Raw genomic sequence first — 15,855 nt, forward strand, 5'->3', positions numbered from 1 at the left:
AAACCTTTAAATCTCCAAAATGCAAAAATCAAAAAGGCCTGAGCCAAACATGAAGCAAGTTGTCCAAGTCAAAACTGGAAGTAAGGAGATTTCTTCGTTATGTGTGTGTGTGTGTGTGTGTGTGTGTGTGTGTGTGTGTGTATATATATATATATATATATATAAATAAATAAATAAAAGAGTGGAAGACTAGAATTCCAAAAACCAGGAAAAATAAAGAAGATAGGAGACATCTGAGATGGATGAATAGATGGATGGAAAGAAGGGAGGGAGGGAGGGAGGAAGAGAAGGAAGAAAATCAGATGCAGTGCTTATTTTAGCAAAACCTGTATGCTAAGATGGTTTCTATATATTTAAACAGTTCAAAATAAGGAAACAAATTAAATATACTGTTTCATAATACATGGAAACTATTTAAAATTTAAATTTCACAGTGCATACAGTTTTACTCAAACAGAGAAACACACATTTGTTTACATTTTCTCTGTGGCTGCTTCAGCACTATCTGTCAAAGTTGAGTACCTAGTACAAGGCAAGGACGTCTCTTCTCACTAGTTCTTTTCAACATCATACTAAATATCTTTGCAAATGTAAACCATAAAAAGAAATAAAAGGTAATACAGATTGAGAAAGAAGACATCAAACTGTCTTTGCTTACAAATGACATGACTGTCTACAATGCAGAAGATATGAAAGAATTAACAAAAAACTTCCTGGAACAAATACACAATTATACCAAGGTTGCAAGACACAGGGTAAATACACGAAAGTCAACCATTTTCCACATACCAATAATGAATAAGCGGAATTTGAAATTAGAAACACAATACCACTTACATTAACATCCCTCAAAATAAAATACTTAGGTATAAACCCAACAAAATATGAACAAGATCTATCTGAGAAAAGCTATAAAATTAATGTATGAAATCAAAGAACTAAATAAATGGGGAGATAGTCCATGTTCATGGATAGGAAGACTCAGTATTGTCCAGATGTCAGTTCTTCCTAATTTGATGTATAGATTCAATGCAATCCCAATCAAAATCCCTGCAAGTTATTTTGTGGCTATCAACAAATTCTCAAGTTTATGTGTAGAGGCAAAAGACCCAGAAAAGCCAATACAATATTAAAGGACAAGAACAAAGTTGTGGCACTGACACTACCCACTGTCTAGACTCACTGTAAAGCTACAGCAATCAAGACAGTGTGGTTATTGGCAGAAGAACACATAAATAAAACAGAAAGCCCAGAAACAGACTCCCATAAATCAACTGATCTCTGACAAAGAGAAAAAGGCAATACAATGGACCACAGATAGTCTTTTCAACAAATGGTACTGAGACAGTAACATTCTTAAGCAAAATCAGGAATCTACAAACAAAATTACACCTTTCACAAAAATTAAGTCAAAATGGATCACAGTTCTAACTGCAAAGCACAAAACCATAAAACTCCTAGAAGATAACAGAGAAAACCTAGATGACCTAGGAGATAACCTAGATGACCAACAACTTTTTATATACAACACCAAAGCACAATCCATGAAAGAAATAATAAACTGGACTTTATTAAAGTGAAAAACTTATTACAAAAGATAACATCAAGAGAATGAGAAGATTACAATGCAAGCTACAAGCTGGGAGAATATACTTACAGAATTTTCTGATACTTGATAAAGAACTGTTATCTAACATATACAAAGAACTCTTAAATTCAACAACAAGAAATACAAAGTACTCAATTAAAAACTGGGCCGAATCTCAACAGACACCTCACCATGGGTATACAGATAGGAAATAAACATACGAAAAGATGCTCTACATCATATGTCATTAAATTAAAACAACAAGAACCACTACACACCTATTAGAATGGCTAAAATCTGGAACCTGGTATCAAATGCTGACAAAGATATGGAGCTACAGAAACTCATTCACTGCTGGTGGGAATGCAAAACGGCACAGTCAGTACTTCGGAAGAGAGTTAGGCAGGTTTTTTTTTATAAAACTAAACACTCTTGCCAGATGATCCAGGAATTATGCTCCTTGGTACTTTCCCAAAAGCACTGAAAACCTGTGTCAACACAAAACCCTACACATAGAGATGTTTCTAGCATCTTTATTCATAACTGTCAAAACTTGGAAGCAACCAAGATGTCCTTCAGTGAGTAAATGGATAAATAAACTGTGGCACATCAAACAATGGAGTATTATTCAGCACTAGAAACACATAAGATATCAAGGCATAAAAAGCGAGAAAACTTTCATGTATCTTACTAAGTGAAAGAAGCCAATTTGAAAAGGCTACATACTATATGATTCCAACTATATGATATTCCGGAAATGGAAAACTAGGGAGACAGTAAAAACAGGCTGTCAGAGAGGAGAGAAGGGAGAACATGGTGAGCACAGATAATTTTTAGAGCACCGAAAATACTCTGTATGACACTATAATGATGGACACACATCATTATATATTTATCCAAATCCACAGAATGTACAACACACCAAGAGTGAACCCTAATGTAAACCATGAGTTTTGGATAATTGTGATTTATCAATGGAGGTTCATCAGCTGTAATAAATGTCCCACTCTAGTGGCGGATGTTGATAACAGGACGCTGTGCATATGTGGTGACAGGGAGTATAAAAGAAATCTCTATACCTTCCCCTCAATTCTGATGTGAACCTAAAAGTGCTCTAGGAAAATAGTCCTTAAAAAAAAAAGTTGAGTAGCTACAGAAGAGACCATACAAAGCCTAAGAAAAAGTTGGCCTGCCCTGGTTTAATACATTAAATGAGCAGATTAGATCAAGACACTTAGTTTCTATCTGCCCCTCAAAATCTCAGTAAGTCACCACAAAAGACAACTTAAAAATTTTATGTCCATTGTAATGTAATAAAAGTACCATTAACAAAAATTGGGGAACTCACTGGACAGAAAAAAGTAGACTGGATTAGGATCCAGACAGAAATGCTACAGCTACAATCACTGAAAAGAAAATGCCACTGCAAAAATAGAAACAGTTCTTCATTTTAAAAGTCCCAGAAAAGTTCTAATTTCAAAATCAATAAAATGAAAAGAAGCTTGAAAGAAACATCAGTGTGATGTTTACAACAGGACCAGTCTCAGCCACTCCCCTACCGTACATATAAAGTTAAAGACAACATCAACTTCTACTTCCAAGGTCATGCTCCCTGACCAATATGGAAACCAAGTCCATGCTCTGCCTCAGGGGACATCTGATCTGACCATGAGGCTGAAGCTGAAGAGAGAAGCAAAGGAGAGTCGCTAGAAACAGCACACGGGATTTAAAAAAGATAGAAAGGTAACAACCACCGTTCCAGAAATCAAAACAAATATATTCTAAAACTTAACTCTAAAAACCAAACAAAACACAAGTAAACAGTAACAAAACCACACAAGACCCCAAAAGATGTTACATGGTCAAATTCAACTAAACTCTGAAATAACAGATGACTTCCCTGTATAGCACAGAAAAAAAGACAGAAAGCTTTTCACCTCATTCTATGAAGTTGTACAACCTTGATACCAAGCCAGAAAAGGATAACACCTAAAAAAAGAACTAGAAGATTAATCTCATTTATGATTATAGCAAAACATATAAAAATTGAATCCAGCAGTTTTATTAAAAACCACTATAACCACTAACCACAATGACCAGGTAGGGTTTGTTTTAGTAACACAAAGCCAGCACAGCATTAATAACTCTATTAACACAGTTTAGCATACTGAAGGACATATACCAGTTACAGCTGACCCTTGAACAACACAGGTTGGACTTGTTGCAGGTCCATTTATAGAGATTTTTTTCAATAAATACAGGACAGTACTATAAATGTATTTTCTCTTCCTTACGATTTCCTTAATAACATTTTATTTTCTCTAGCTTACTTTATTCTAAGAATATTATTATATTAATATCAGAAATATTATTAAAATATTAGCACTTTATTGTAAGAATATACTATATAATACATAAAACATATATGTGTTATTCAACTGTTTCTGTTATCAGTAAGGCTTCTGGTCAAAAGTAGGCTTCTGTAGTTAAGTCTTGGAGGAGTCAAAAGTAATACACAGATTTTCGACCGTGTTGGGGTCAGCAGCCCTAAGCCCCACATTGTTCAAGGATCAACTGCATAAATACTGACATACATCAAAAAAGCATTTGACAAACTTTAACACATATTCCTGATTAAAAAACAGTGACAAATTCCTAACAAGGTGAAACAGAAGAAAACTCCCTGAACTTGCTAATTACTGGGAAAACATTAAAAGAAAAGCATTCATCAAAATCAAATAAAGATAAGGAAGATAGGGATGAACACACTCCAACAACTGAATATTGTACCAAAGGGCTTAGCCAATATAAAACATGAAAAATATGTAAGATTAAAATGCTGGGAAAAGCAAAAATAAAAATAGCATTATTTACAGATAATGAACTTTCATCTGGAAAACACAAGAAAATTAACTGAGAAATAACAACAGCTAATAAAAGTAATTATCAAGTTGGTGTTATATAAAATAAGCACTTAAAACTTAGTAACTTTCCTACAGAACTACAATAAGACTTCAACAGAAATAGGAGAAAAAGATCCCATTCAAAGGAATAAATGCTATAAAATAGCAAGTATAAATCTGAACTGGAAAAAAAGATGGAAGACCAAGCAAGGCAAATGTGAAGAAAACTTTCTTGAAGGACATTAAAAAAAGGGATGACACCCCCCCCCACACACACACACACGGAATGAAACCCATACACATCACAGATGGAAAGATTCAATATCACAAAAAAGTCAATTCTTTCTAAATAAGATTTAGAGAAATTCCAATCACAGTCCCGTGACAGTATTTTTCCTCCTTGCTTTAGAAACTAATAACTCCAAATTCATTTGGTAAGAACTGATGTGTGGGAATTACCAAAGAAAATCTTCAAGGAGAAAAGAAAAAGAATAACGAAGGGAATTTCATACCCTCAAGATATTAAAGGTTTTCAATTTAAATATTCGAATTGAATTAGGGTAGCACATTCAGAGACAGAATCTGTAATACATTTAACAACGAAAGAACACTACAAAGTGGCTCTTAAATAAGTAACCAGTTGTTCATTAAATAATGCTACGGAGAAGAGGAGGAAGGACGTGAAAATGCAATGTGCAGAAGGGGAGACGCAGTCTAACGTGAAAAGATAAAACATCACACAAGCATCTGGGGAAAAGCAAATTAAAATGCGAAGATGTCAAAAAATTAATTAAAATAAAATGCTAAAATGTCTTTTTTTTTTTAACCTTGGCAAATTTGAAAAGCAGCAACATTAAATGTTGGCAAAAATATGAGGAAACAAGTATTGTCACATAACTGATGGGCATGTAAATTATTACAGTCTTCTTGGAATATAATCTGGTAAAAATAATTAAAATGTAAAATGAACACATGATACCTAGAACTGCAATTCCATGTTCAGAATCTATCCCATAAGTACACATACTAATGTTCTGAAAGACTTGATACAAAGATACTCATTGCTTAATTATAAATAACAAAAATGGAAAAAAAATCTCTACACATTAATGAAGCAATTTAAAATTTTGGATAAGACAATGCTTGGATCACTACACCACAGTATATTAAAAAGTATTAATAAAAGTAAGTTGATATGTACTGACACATAAATATTACCCAGAAGTCTGTAATTCTAAGGAAATAGTATGATCCTATTTCTACAAACAACAAAACAACACCAAATCTATAAATATATGTCTATGCAATCATCAGGGAGATATTCTCTTTCTTTGCTAATAACTACCTTCATATGTCATGTCATCACACACAGGAGGCATCTTTAATTATATAATATTTTTCACAATTTTTCAAATTAAATACATCACATTTCTCTCCACAGCAACCAGTTACAGATCATGATTATCTAATTACATAAGTACTTTAGCCAGAGCTTACATATAAGGGCAGTGTGCAACTTTCTAAATCTGACATTTAAGGTCATCTTCAGCATGCTAAAAGGAGTTTAATTGAGCTTACCGATTTCATTAATCACTGCTCTTATTTTGGAGACAAAAGGACCAACTTCACTGGGATTCATTTTGACTCTCTCCTTAAGGTCAGCACCTGCAAAGCATTTTATTTACAAATATAATCTAGTTATAAACAAGATTTTAAGGCAATGAATTGAAAATTTAAGATTCATATGTAACTTGAATATCAACTGAATTTATCCATTAAAGGAATATTACTTAAGTTTTCCTTCTCAAAGACCAGCATGAGGAAGAACAAAACATCTGCTTGTACAGCTACCACGTGCCTAAAGCAGTGGTTCTCAAACTGAGGTGTCTCAGGACCCCTTTACACTCTTAGAGGAAGAGACTGACTTTAGATTATATCTACCAATATTACTCTATTAAAAACTAAAACTATTAAATTTTTAAATATTTATTAATAATACAAACGAATCCATTCCTATTAACATAAAGGACTACAGACTGATGCCATGTCCTTGGCTCCTCCAGAGATGACGGCACTCTGACCAGCACCACTTTGGCCGAGCAGTGCAAACGTCAACCCAGTGGGAAGGGCAAATCACTGACAATCAGTCTGACTCCATGGATGCCCGCTGTAGGGGGCTGCAGATTTAACATCTGAGCAAACTATTTCACAAATATGAGTTTATCACAGAATCACAGATTTGGAGCAGAGAAAAGAAATTCTTAAGGGATCACTTACTCTGTGGCTCAACAAAGGCATTCTTTTTAATAAAATAAAACTGTATGAGAAAAGGCTCCCATTTATGAACAAATACAAAACAAAGTAAAATTACAGCATAGAAGGTACACACTCAGCTGCTTACTCTGTTATGAGTCCAGCATAAAGTAACTGGGACTGGACGTAATATCAAGTGCCAGCCAAGGCTGGGACGTCCCGAGCCCACACGTTCCTGGGGGGGTTGAGAACTGCAACTGACAGAGCACGTCCCCTACAATCCATCAGTTCTTAGCTATACATTCCCTAGAAAATCTCAAACAGATGCCCAAGGAATATGTACAGTAGCATTCAATGCAACATAAAGTTGCAAAAAAAAAAAATCATAACCTAAATATCCATTAGAATTTTTAATAAAATTAAGATATATTTATACAACAGAATATTACATGTTCAGCATGAAAATGAAGGAATTAAGGTATAAATATGGAAAAATCTAAATGTTGAAGGACACATAATTATGTATATTTATTATGCCTTAAAACATAACATCAATATTAATTTACATATTTAATAACAATATATTATTATATTTATAGAAACATACACAGGATAATAACCATTTACACGGTTTTTTAAAAGAATGCTATTTAGGGGGGCAGCAGGCTGGCTCAGTCAGTGGAGCATGTGACTTTTGATCTCAGGGTTGTGAGTTCAAGCCCCACACTGGGCATATAGCTTACTAAGTAAATAAATAAATAAAGAGTAAAAGAAAGCTATTTAGGGATATAAAATATGCATGGAAATGATAAATACCAAATTCAACTGGTGGTGACCTATGCGGGAAGGCAGATGTGATTGGCAATGGTCACAGAGAACGTCAATCTTATTTGTAACACTGTGCTGCTTAAGTTAGGTGATGGGTACTCAATATATTAGTCTTTAAACATTTTTGAATACGTGATATATGTCTTCATAGTTAGTTTTTTCCATGAATAATATTTTTAGGGCCAAAAAATTCTAAGTCACTTGGATATATTTGTTAAAAGAAAAAACTGTTCAACCCTGAGAATATAATTTAAATTGAGAATATAAAATGTTGCTTAGTATACATACTGGTTCATAAAAGTAGCTAATTGAAGTGCCATATTGGGGAGGGAAACAGATGAAAGAGGAGCCAAAGCAACAAAGAGGAGAAAGCAGATGGGACACACAGGAACTCTGCATGAGGTGGTCCTGAAGGAGCCCCAGGTAACTGCATCATGGATCCATCATGTCCTCCAACCTCAGTGTGGGCTACACCATGAGTGTGCCCTCTAACACATTAAACAGTGTTCCAAAGGGGGCTTTCACCGACATCCACTCCACACTTTGAAATCCACACCCAGGCTAGAGAGACTAGGTGTCGGAAGCCATGCCAGGAGCTCAGGGAATCAGGGTTTGCTCTGGACACATGAAGCCCATTCACACACACCAGTCCCAGCAGAGGTGGAAGACGTGGTGTGGCCCTAAGTGTGGTCCTAACCCACACAACTAGGTGGGACTTCATGGGAACATGGGATTCATGGTTTATTTTAGAAATAATTACTTTTCTCCATGGAATGTTAAACATTTGTGACCTTGAGACTACATTTAAAAAATTTTAATACCCTTTTTGTTTTTACTTTAGAAACATACCGCACAATCTTGAACATTCAGAACCTAAAAGTACAGTTTCGCCTCTGTCCCTCCAGATTATAAATTTCTTATTTGATAATATCACAGTTTTATTTGAGGTCGGGCATGTTTCTTTTACTTTTTAAATCCCCCATGTCCATGCCCACTCACTTCGGCGGAGCGAGCCTTTGTGCTACCAGGCAATCCTACAGTATCCCCCTGCTCTGTTCACCCTTACACTCAACTATAGACCATTTCCTAACTCCTCTCTCTCCTTAAGCCTCAAACCTCCTACCCAAACCTGACACCAACTAAGAAAACAGATGCATTCAGAAAAAAAATTTCACCAACACCCACCACCAAATCCACCTACCCACCAGGTTTAAACTCTTACACTCTGCCCTCCCTCCTGTTACTTCAGGTGAACTAACTCATGACCAAAACCAACTCACGCACTAAATTCCACCCCTTCTTCTCTCTTCAGGACCACCACTCTAGCAATTACCCCTTGCCTGGCTGGCATCGTCAACAGTATCCCTCTTTCAAGAACCATTCCCATCAGCTATAGTATCACTGTAATACTGCTCACCTTAAAAAAGAAAAGGCAATTATGTGGGCTTTCACTGCCAGCTCTAATGGAAGAGCTTATTATCAGACCAATTCTTTCACGAAACCCTAGATAAAAAACATAAGACAGCTAGTTTGAGGACAATGGAGAACAGCTAAGACAGTCAGAATGTATGACAACGTCAAGACAAATATAAGTTTCTAAACAGTCTCACAGAAATGGGAAAAAAATTGGAGCTCAGGGCTTGCCAAAGAGGAACACCACAGGCTTTTGTTCGGGACCTCTGAAGGTTAAAGATAAAACAGGGTAAACACAAAGAAAACCATACCAAGACCACCGGCTAAAAGAGTGACTGACAGCTGACTTCTCAACAGAAAGTGGATGACAGCTCTAAACTGGGAAAAGAAAGTAATTACCCATCTAGAATTTTAAACTAAGCAAACCTATCCTTCAAAAATGATGGTGAAATGACTTTTTACACACACACACACACACACACACACGAGGTTTGTCACCAACAGGCCCACACCAAAAGAGACACCACAGGGAATTCTTCAGGCAGCAGATTATGAGAGTAGAGTTTACTGCTTATGAGAGATGCCTTAAAAGATAAGGGCACAGAATAGCTACAGTAAAAGGGTAAAAACCATGCAAACACTAACCAAAAGGAAACTTGTGAAGTCATCCCACATCTGACAAAGGAGATCTCAGGCAAACAATAATCACTCCAGCTAGAGGGTCTTTTTATAATAATAAATATGATGGTCCACTAAAAGTCATAGGAATTCTAAACTGGCATATATAAAATAAGACAGCCCCAAAATATATAAAACTGATGAACCAAAAAGAAAAACTGACAAATCTACAACCGCAGTGGATTTTAACAAAACTCCCACAGTAACCAACAAAGCAAGCAAGCAAATATCCTTATTAAGTATTCCTACCAAGAAATAGGAGATAGAAAAAAATTAACCCCCAAAGTAGAAGAAATAGTAAAAACTGGAACAAAATTTTTTTAAAAAATAGAAAACACATGTTCAGGAAAAAAAAATCAAAGAAGTTGCTTATTTGAAAAAATACTAAAACAAATGATAGGCTTTAGCAAGACTGATCATGGAAAAAATCAAAGAAGGCACAAATCCTAATAGTAAGAATGAAAAGGAGGATAATACTATAGATTTTACACAGATTAAAACAAGAAGAGATTATTAACAACCATGGCCCTATACATTTGAAAAGGACATGAAATGGATACATTTCAAGAAAAACAAAACTTATTAAAAATGACAAAGAAAATCTGAAAACACAAATACACATGAAAGAAAGTGAATACATTAATTTAAAACCTTTCTACAAAGGAAACTACATGCCCATGTGGCTCCAATAGTAAATTCTTCCAAACATATAATGAAAAAAATTGGAGGGGAGTGAGGGCGCCTCGCTGGCTCAGTGGGTAGAGCACTCTTAATCTCGGGGTTGTCATTTTGAGCCCCACGTTGGGTACAGAGATTACTTAAAAAAAACAAAATCTTAAAAAAAAATTAACATCAATCTTACACTTACATGGAGAACTGCAAAACAAAAACTTGATTAAGAACATTTTAAGAAAAAAACACGACAGGCTAATCTTTCTGATAAACATAGTCTCAAAAAATCCTAAACAAAATATTAGTAAATCATACATAGTGGTAACATAAATAAAATACAATATATCAAGACCAAGTTACATTCAGTCTAAGATTCAAGACTGGTTTAATATTAAGTGTTTAAATTTATAAAATTAACAGCATAAAAGTGAAAATCATATAAATTTTCAGTAGGCATGGAAAGAGTACTAGAATTTACATAAAGTAAAATTCAGTCACTTTAAGTATACAAATGAGTAACTTTTAGTAAATTTATAGAGTTGTACAACCATCACCACCATGCAATTTTAAAACATTTCCATTATCATAAAAGATCCCTCACACTCACCTGCAGTCACTCCCTGTTCCCACCTTCATCCCCAGGTAACCACTTTTTTCCTAAAACTGTGCCTTCGGTGGACATTTCATATGCATAAACTCGTACAACAGACAGTCCTCTGTGTCCTTCTTCCACACAGCAAACACAGTGTTTTTCAGGTTTACCCATGTTACAAGAATGAATCAGTCAGTACTTTTTCCTCTTGATTACCAAACAGTATTCCAGTGCAGGGACAGAGACACATTTTGTTTACCCATTCATCCACTGATGGACATCTGGGTTGTTTCCACTTTTTGACTATTATGAAAAATACTACTACGAACAGTCACACACAAGATTTTGTGCAGACAAATGTTTTCATTTGTCTTGAGTAGACACACAGGAGTGCAATAGCTGGGTCATATTGTAAATTTCTATTTAACAACAACAAAAAAAACCTTGTCACTGTTTTTCCATAGTGGCTGCACCACTTTACATTCCTATCAGCAACACCTAAGGGTCCCTGTCACCTTTGTGTGGCCACCAACACTAGTCTGCCATTTTTTTATAGCATTTTATGGGAGTGAAATGGTATCTATTATGGTTTTAAATGTGCATTTCCCTAATGACTAATGAGGTTAAATGTCATTTCATGTGCTTATTAGCCATTCATACAGGTCTTTGGTGAAATGTCATTTCAAATCTTTTGCTCATTTTTTTTACTGGACAATTTGTCGTCTTCTTATTGAGTTTTAAAAGCAGTATCTTGGATACAAGTCTTTTCTCAGAAATAAGATTTACAAATATTTTCTCCCCATCCATGGCTTGTTTTTTCACTGTCTTGATTTTTTTTTTTTTTTTTGAGTTTTAACTTCAGTGAAGTTCAATTTATCAATCTTTTAATCACATGGGCTTTTGGTGTCATACCTAATCAACAGTCATTCTTTTTTTTTTTTTTTTTTTAAAGATTTTATTTATTTATTTGACAAAGACACAGCGAGAGAGGAGACACAAGCAGGGGGAGCGGGAGAGGGAGAAGCAGGCTTCCTACTGAGCAGAGAGCCCGATGTGGGGCTCAATCCCAGGACCCTGAGATCATGACCTGAGCCGAAGGCAGACGCTTAACGACTGAGCCACCCAGGTGCCCCAATCAACAGTCATTCTTAATTAAAAGTTCATAGCAAACTGGGTAGAAAAGGGAATCTTTTTGAATCTGATAAAGAGTAATTATAAAATACCTATAACTAACATCACCTTTACAGGTCAATTACTAAAGACAGTAACAGATACACTAGTCAGTATAATAAGGAAAAAAAATTTAAATTACACGGATCAGAAGGAAAAAATAAAACTGTCATTATTAGCAAATGACTTAATTGTACAAGAAGAATAGTCAAAGGAATTTAGAAATCATGAAAAGTGAATTTAGTAAGGCTGATGAATACAACTTCAATAAACAAAAATCAACTGTCCTCATGTATACTAGCAAAAGAAATGTGTGCAATCTAAAAATGATACCATTTCCAATAGCATTCAAAAATCAAGGAGCCAAGAAATAACTCTAACAAAAGATAAGTAAGGTCTTGACACAAAAACCACAAAATCTTCTGAGATAAATTAAAGAACTAAATAAATGGAGGAATACACCATGCTCGTGTGTTAGAAGACCTCATACTGAAAGATGTAAATTCTCTCCAAATTAAGAGATTCAATGTGGTTCCAATCAAAATCCCAATGCCTTTGGAAAATGACACGCTGAGAATGCAAAGGGCATTTTCAATGCCTTGCAGAAGAAAGAATTGGAAAATTTATACTAAAATAGGAAGATGTTATTATAAAGCTATTATCATTAAGAAAATGTAATACAGCCTCAAAGAGAAAAAGACCAATGGAACAAAATAGCAAGTCCAAAAAAGACCCACTTGATTTATGACTATGATGGCACTGTGGGAGTGAATCCAGATGGACATTCTGATAAATGGGGCTGGAACCACTGAATGTTCATGTGAGAAAAAAACAATTCTTGACCCTTCATACCAGACACACACACACAAAAATCAATCCATGATAAATTATAACCTAAATGTGAAAAGTAAGACAATCAAACTTCTAAATGAAAACCAAAAATATCTTCAAGACTTTGTTATACACAAAATTTTAAAAGATTTTTCCAAAGACTTAGGAAAACACTGGACTTCATTAAAATTAAAAACTTCTGTTCATCAAAAAACATCATTAAGAGAATGAATATGCACGTGAGAGAGTGGGAGAAAAATGCCTGAGAAAAATGCCTGAAATAAGAGTTCTGCATGTACAAAGCACTAAATGGCAGAAAGAAAAAGGTAAGTGACCTGAGTACAAAAAGCAGGCAAAAGATTCAGATACTTCTAGAAAGAGGACATTCCAACTGGCTAATGAAGAGATTAAAAGGAACACAACACGATTACTCATCAAGCAAATACAAATTAAAAACGTAGCTTTATAAGCAATACACAGCTCAAGTGTTGGTGGAAATACAGAGCAATGGGAACTCTGATTTAATGCTGTTGGCAGTAAAAACTGGTAAAAATCACTTTGGGGGGTGCCTGGGGGGCTCAGGCATTAAGCATCCGCCTTCGGCTCAGGTCATGATCCCAGGGTCCTGGGGTCGAGTCCCACATCAGGCTCCCTGCTCAGCGGGAAGCCTGCTTCTCCCTCTCCCGCTCCCCCTGCTTGTGTTCCCTCTCTCACTGTCTCTCTGTCAAATAAACAAAATCTTAAAAAAAAAAAATCATCTTGGGAAAGTAATTCCACCCCAAGTGCAAACACCCATATCTGAAATACATGATATGTACAATAAAAGCATATTCACAGAAGCATTATTCAGAACATCTAAAACCTGGCAACACCCCGAACATCCACCAACAATAGAATGGATAAATTGTGAACTATTCCCACAAGGAATATGACTATACTACTCCTAGATGAACAGTATAAACCAAATCCCACAGACACGGCTGAGTAGAAGTCAACCTTGAAAGAGTACATGCTGGATAGTTCCAGTTACATAAGGTTTGAAAATAAGCAAAATTAGATTTGGTGATCAAAATCAGAATAACCCCCAGGAGGTTTGGCTGAGGGATGATTAATGACAGGAGGAGGCATCAGGGATGGGCTGTGATATGCTGGTAATGGTCATGTTCGTTTCTAAGATCGGGTGCTCACTGCACAGACCAGTTCATTTCACAGAAGTGTCTTATACACTTAAGATTTGTACAATTTTCTATACGTATAACTCAACTAAGAAGTTTGTTTAAAAAAAATTCCTGACTCCATATGCTCTACCCCCTCTAGCTACCACCGATTTCTCTCCTCTTTGTTAAACCCAAACTCCTCAAAAGGGCTGTTCTTTCTGCCTCCCACCCTCTCCTCTTACACTGTGTCTTTTAAGCAAGGGAGACAAAAAGACAATACAAAAATTAATAAATAACCAACAAAGGAAGTGGTAAATGTTTGGGGTGAAAAAGGAACAGGAAAGTGCTAGAGGGGTAGGGGGGTGGTAAGGGTGTGGACCACGTTACAGTATTAAATAGTGCGATCATGCTGGTGTCTGAGAAAGTAGAATGAAATTCAGTAAGATCTGCTTTTCATGTTACTGAAAATTTAGTATTTGGTTCTAGGTTACATATTTTTCATCACTTATATTGCTTTTGCAGTTCCTGCCCTACTGCAAACTCTTTCCATCTAAATATATAGTTCGATATTTAATACACCAAATAGACGATGCATGGAGTTATTATTTAACAATTTTGAGAAAATATCTATTTCACTTAAATATTGCCCACTAAAATGGCCCTCTCCTAAAATTCCTGGACTTAGTGTTTTATATAAATTCCTTCTTTTAAATATGTCTCAAGATTACTATGCGTTAAATTTCTTCTCATTCATATTTGCAGTGGACTAGTCCAGCAGGACTTTAGAAAAGTTATGAGAAACAGTAATATTCTTTGTTATACATTGCAGGATGTCTAGCTTCCTTGGCCCCCAGTAACCAAAGGACCATAAAGCCCTTCAATCACTGTGCCAACCAAAGAACTCCCCCAGAATTCCAATATGCTCCCCAATGAGTATTACCATCCCTCTTGAGATCTACTGCTTTAAGCCAATGGTCTTCAACCTTTTTTGTTCCCAATACTGCTAAAAAGAATTTTGAAAAATAGGCTGTCCTGAAAATTTTTATATGACATTTAAAAATTTTCGTCACTTAAGTTTAAACAATTGCAAAGATTGCAGTGCACTCGTAAACAGTGGCATCTTACACAACAACTTAGCTCACTGTCCGCGTATCCAGTGCAACCACAGTGATCTGATTCACAAAATCACCCACGTCTAAAACATACGAAAAAATCCTTGCTTAACAATAAGAAATATTACATCATTTCTGTCCTGTATGAACTGGTATTTCTACTTCACTTTCCTATAACTGTTTTTTCTGATGTACTCGGTATTTATGCATAGAAAACTTCTACTGATTCCTGTCGTATTTCTTTGCAATGAAATATGTATACCTGATTTAATTAATTTTTATTAAATTTCCTGTAACTATGATAAAGCACTAAGTTTAAAAGTTTTCCTCTGGGGGTGCCTGGGTGGCTCAGTCGTTAAGCGTCTGCCTTCGGCTCAGGTCATGATCTCAGGGTCCTGGGATCGAGCCCCACATCGGGCTCCCTGCTCAGCGGGAAGCCTGCTTCTCCCTCTCCCACTCCCCCTGCTTGTGTTCCCTCTCTCGCTGTGTCTCTGTCAAATAAATAAATAAAATCTTAAAAAAAAAAAAAAAAAGTTTTCCTCTGGACTGACTTCATTACAAGTATTAATTGGTGCACAACCGAATGAAGCATAAATGGAATGCACATCTGATAACTATTAGATATTAAAAGTGAACTTGTATTGGAAATATATCTCAA

The 15,855-nt window shown here is 35.6% G+C and overlaps 1 protein-coding gene across 4 annotated transcripts in view; it reads right to left on the bottom strand.

Annotated features, from left to right (window-relative positions):
- AUH (AU RNA binding methylglutaconyl-CoA hydratase) overlaps positions 1-15,855 on the bottom strand; it is a 177,419-nt gene that overhangs the window by 134,034 nt on the left and 27,530 nt on the right. For 2 of the 4 annotated variants that reach the window (XM_078062195.1, XM_078062194.1), the window contains exon 4: positions 6,070-6,156. The exons of the other annotated variants lie outside the window; for them this stretch is intronic. In XM_078062195.1, the coding sequence (XP_077918321.1) occupies positions 6,070-6,156 (87 nt within the window). The remainder of the gene's footprint in view (positions 1-6,069; positions 6,157-15,855) is intronic. 4 annotated transcript variants of the gene reach the window in all.

Source organism: Halichoerus grypus, chromosome 14, assembly GCF_964656455.1.
Source record: "Halichoerus grypus chromosome 14, mHalGry1.hap1.1, whole genome shotgun sequence".
NCBI classification, from domain to species: Eukaryota; Metazoa; Chordata; class Mammalia; order Carnivora; family Phocidae; genus Halichoerus; species Halichoerus grypus.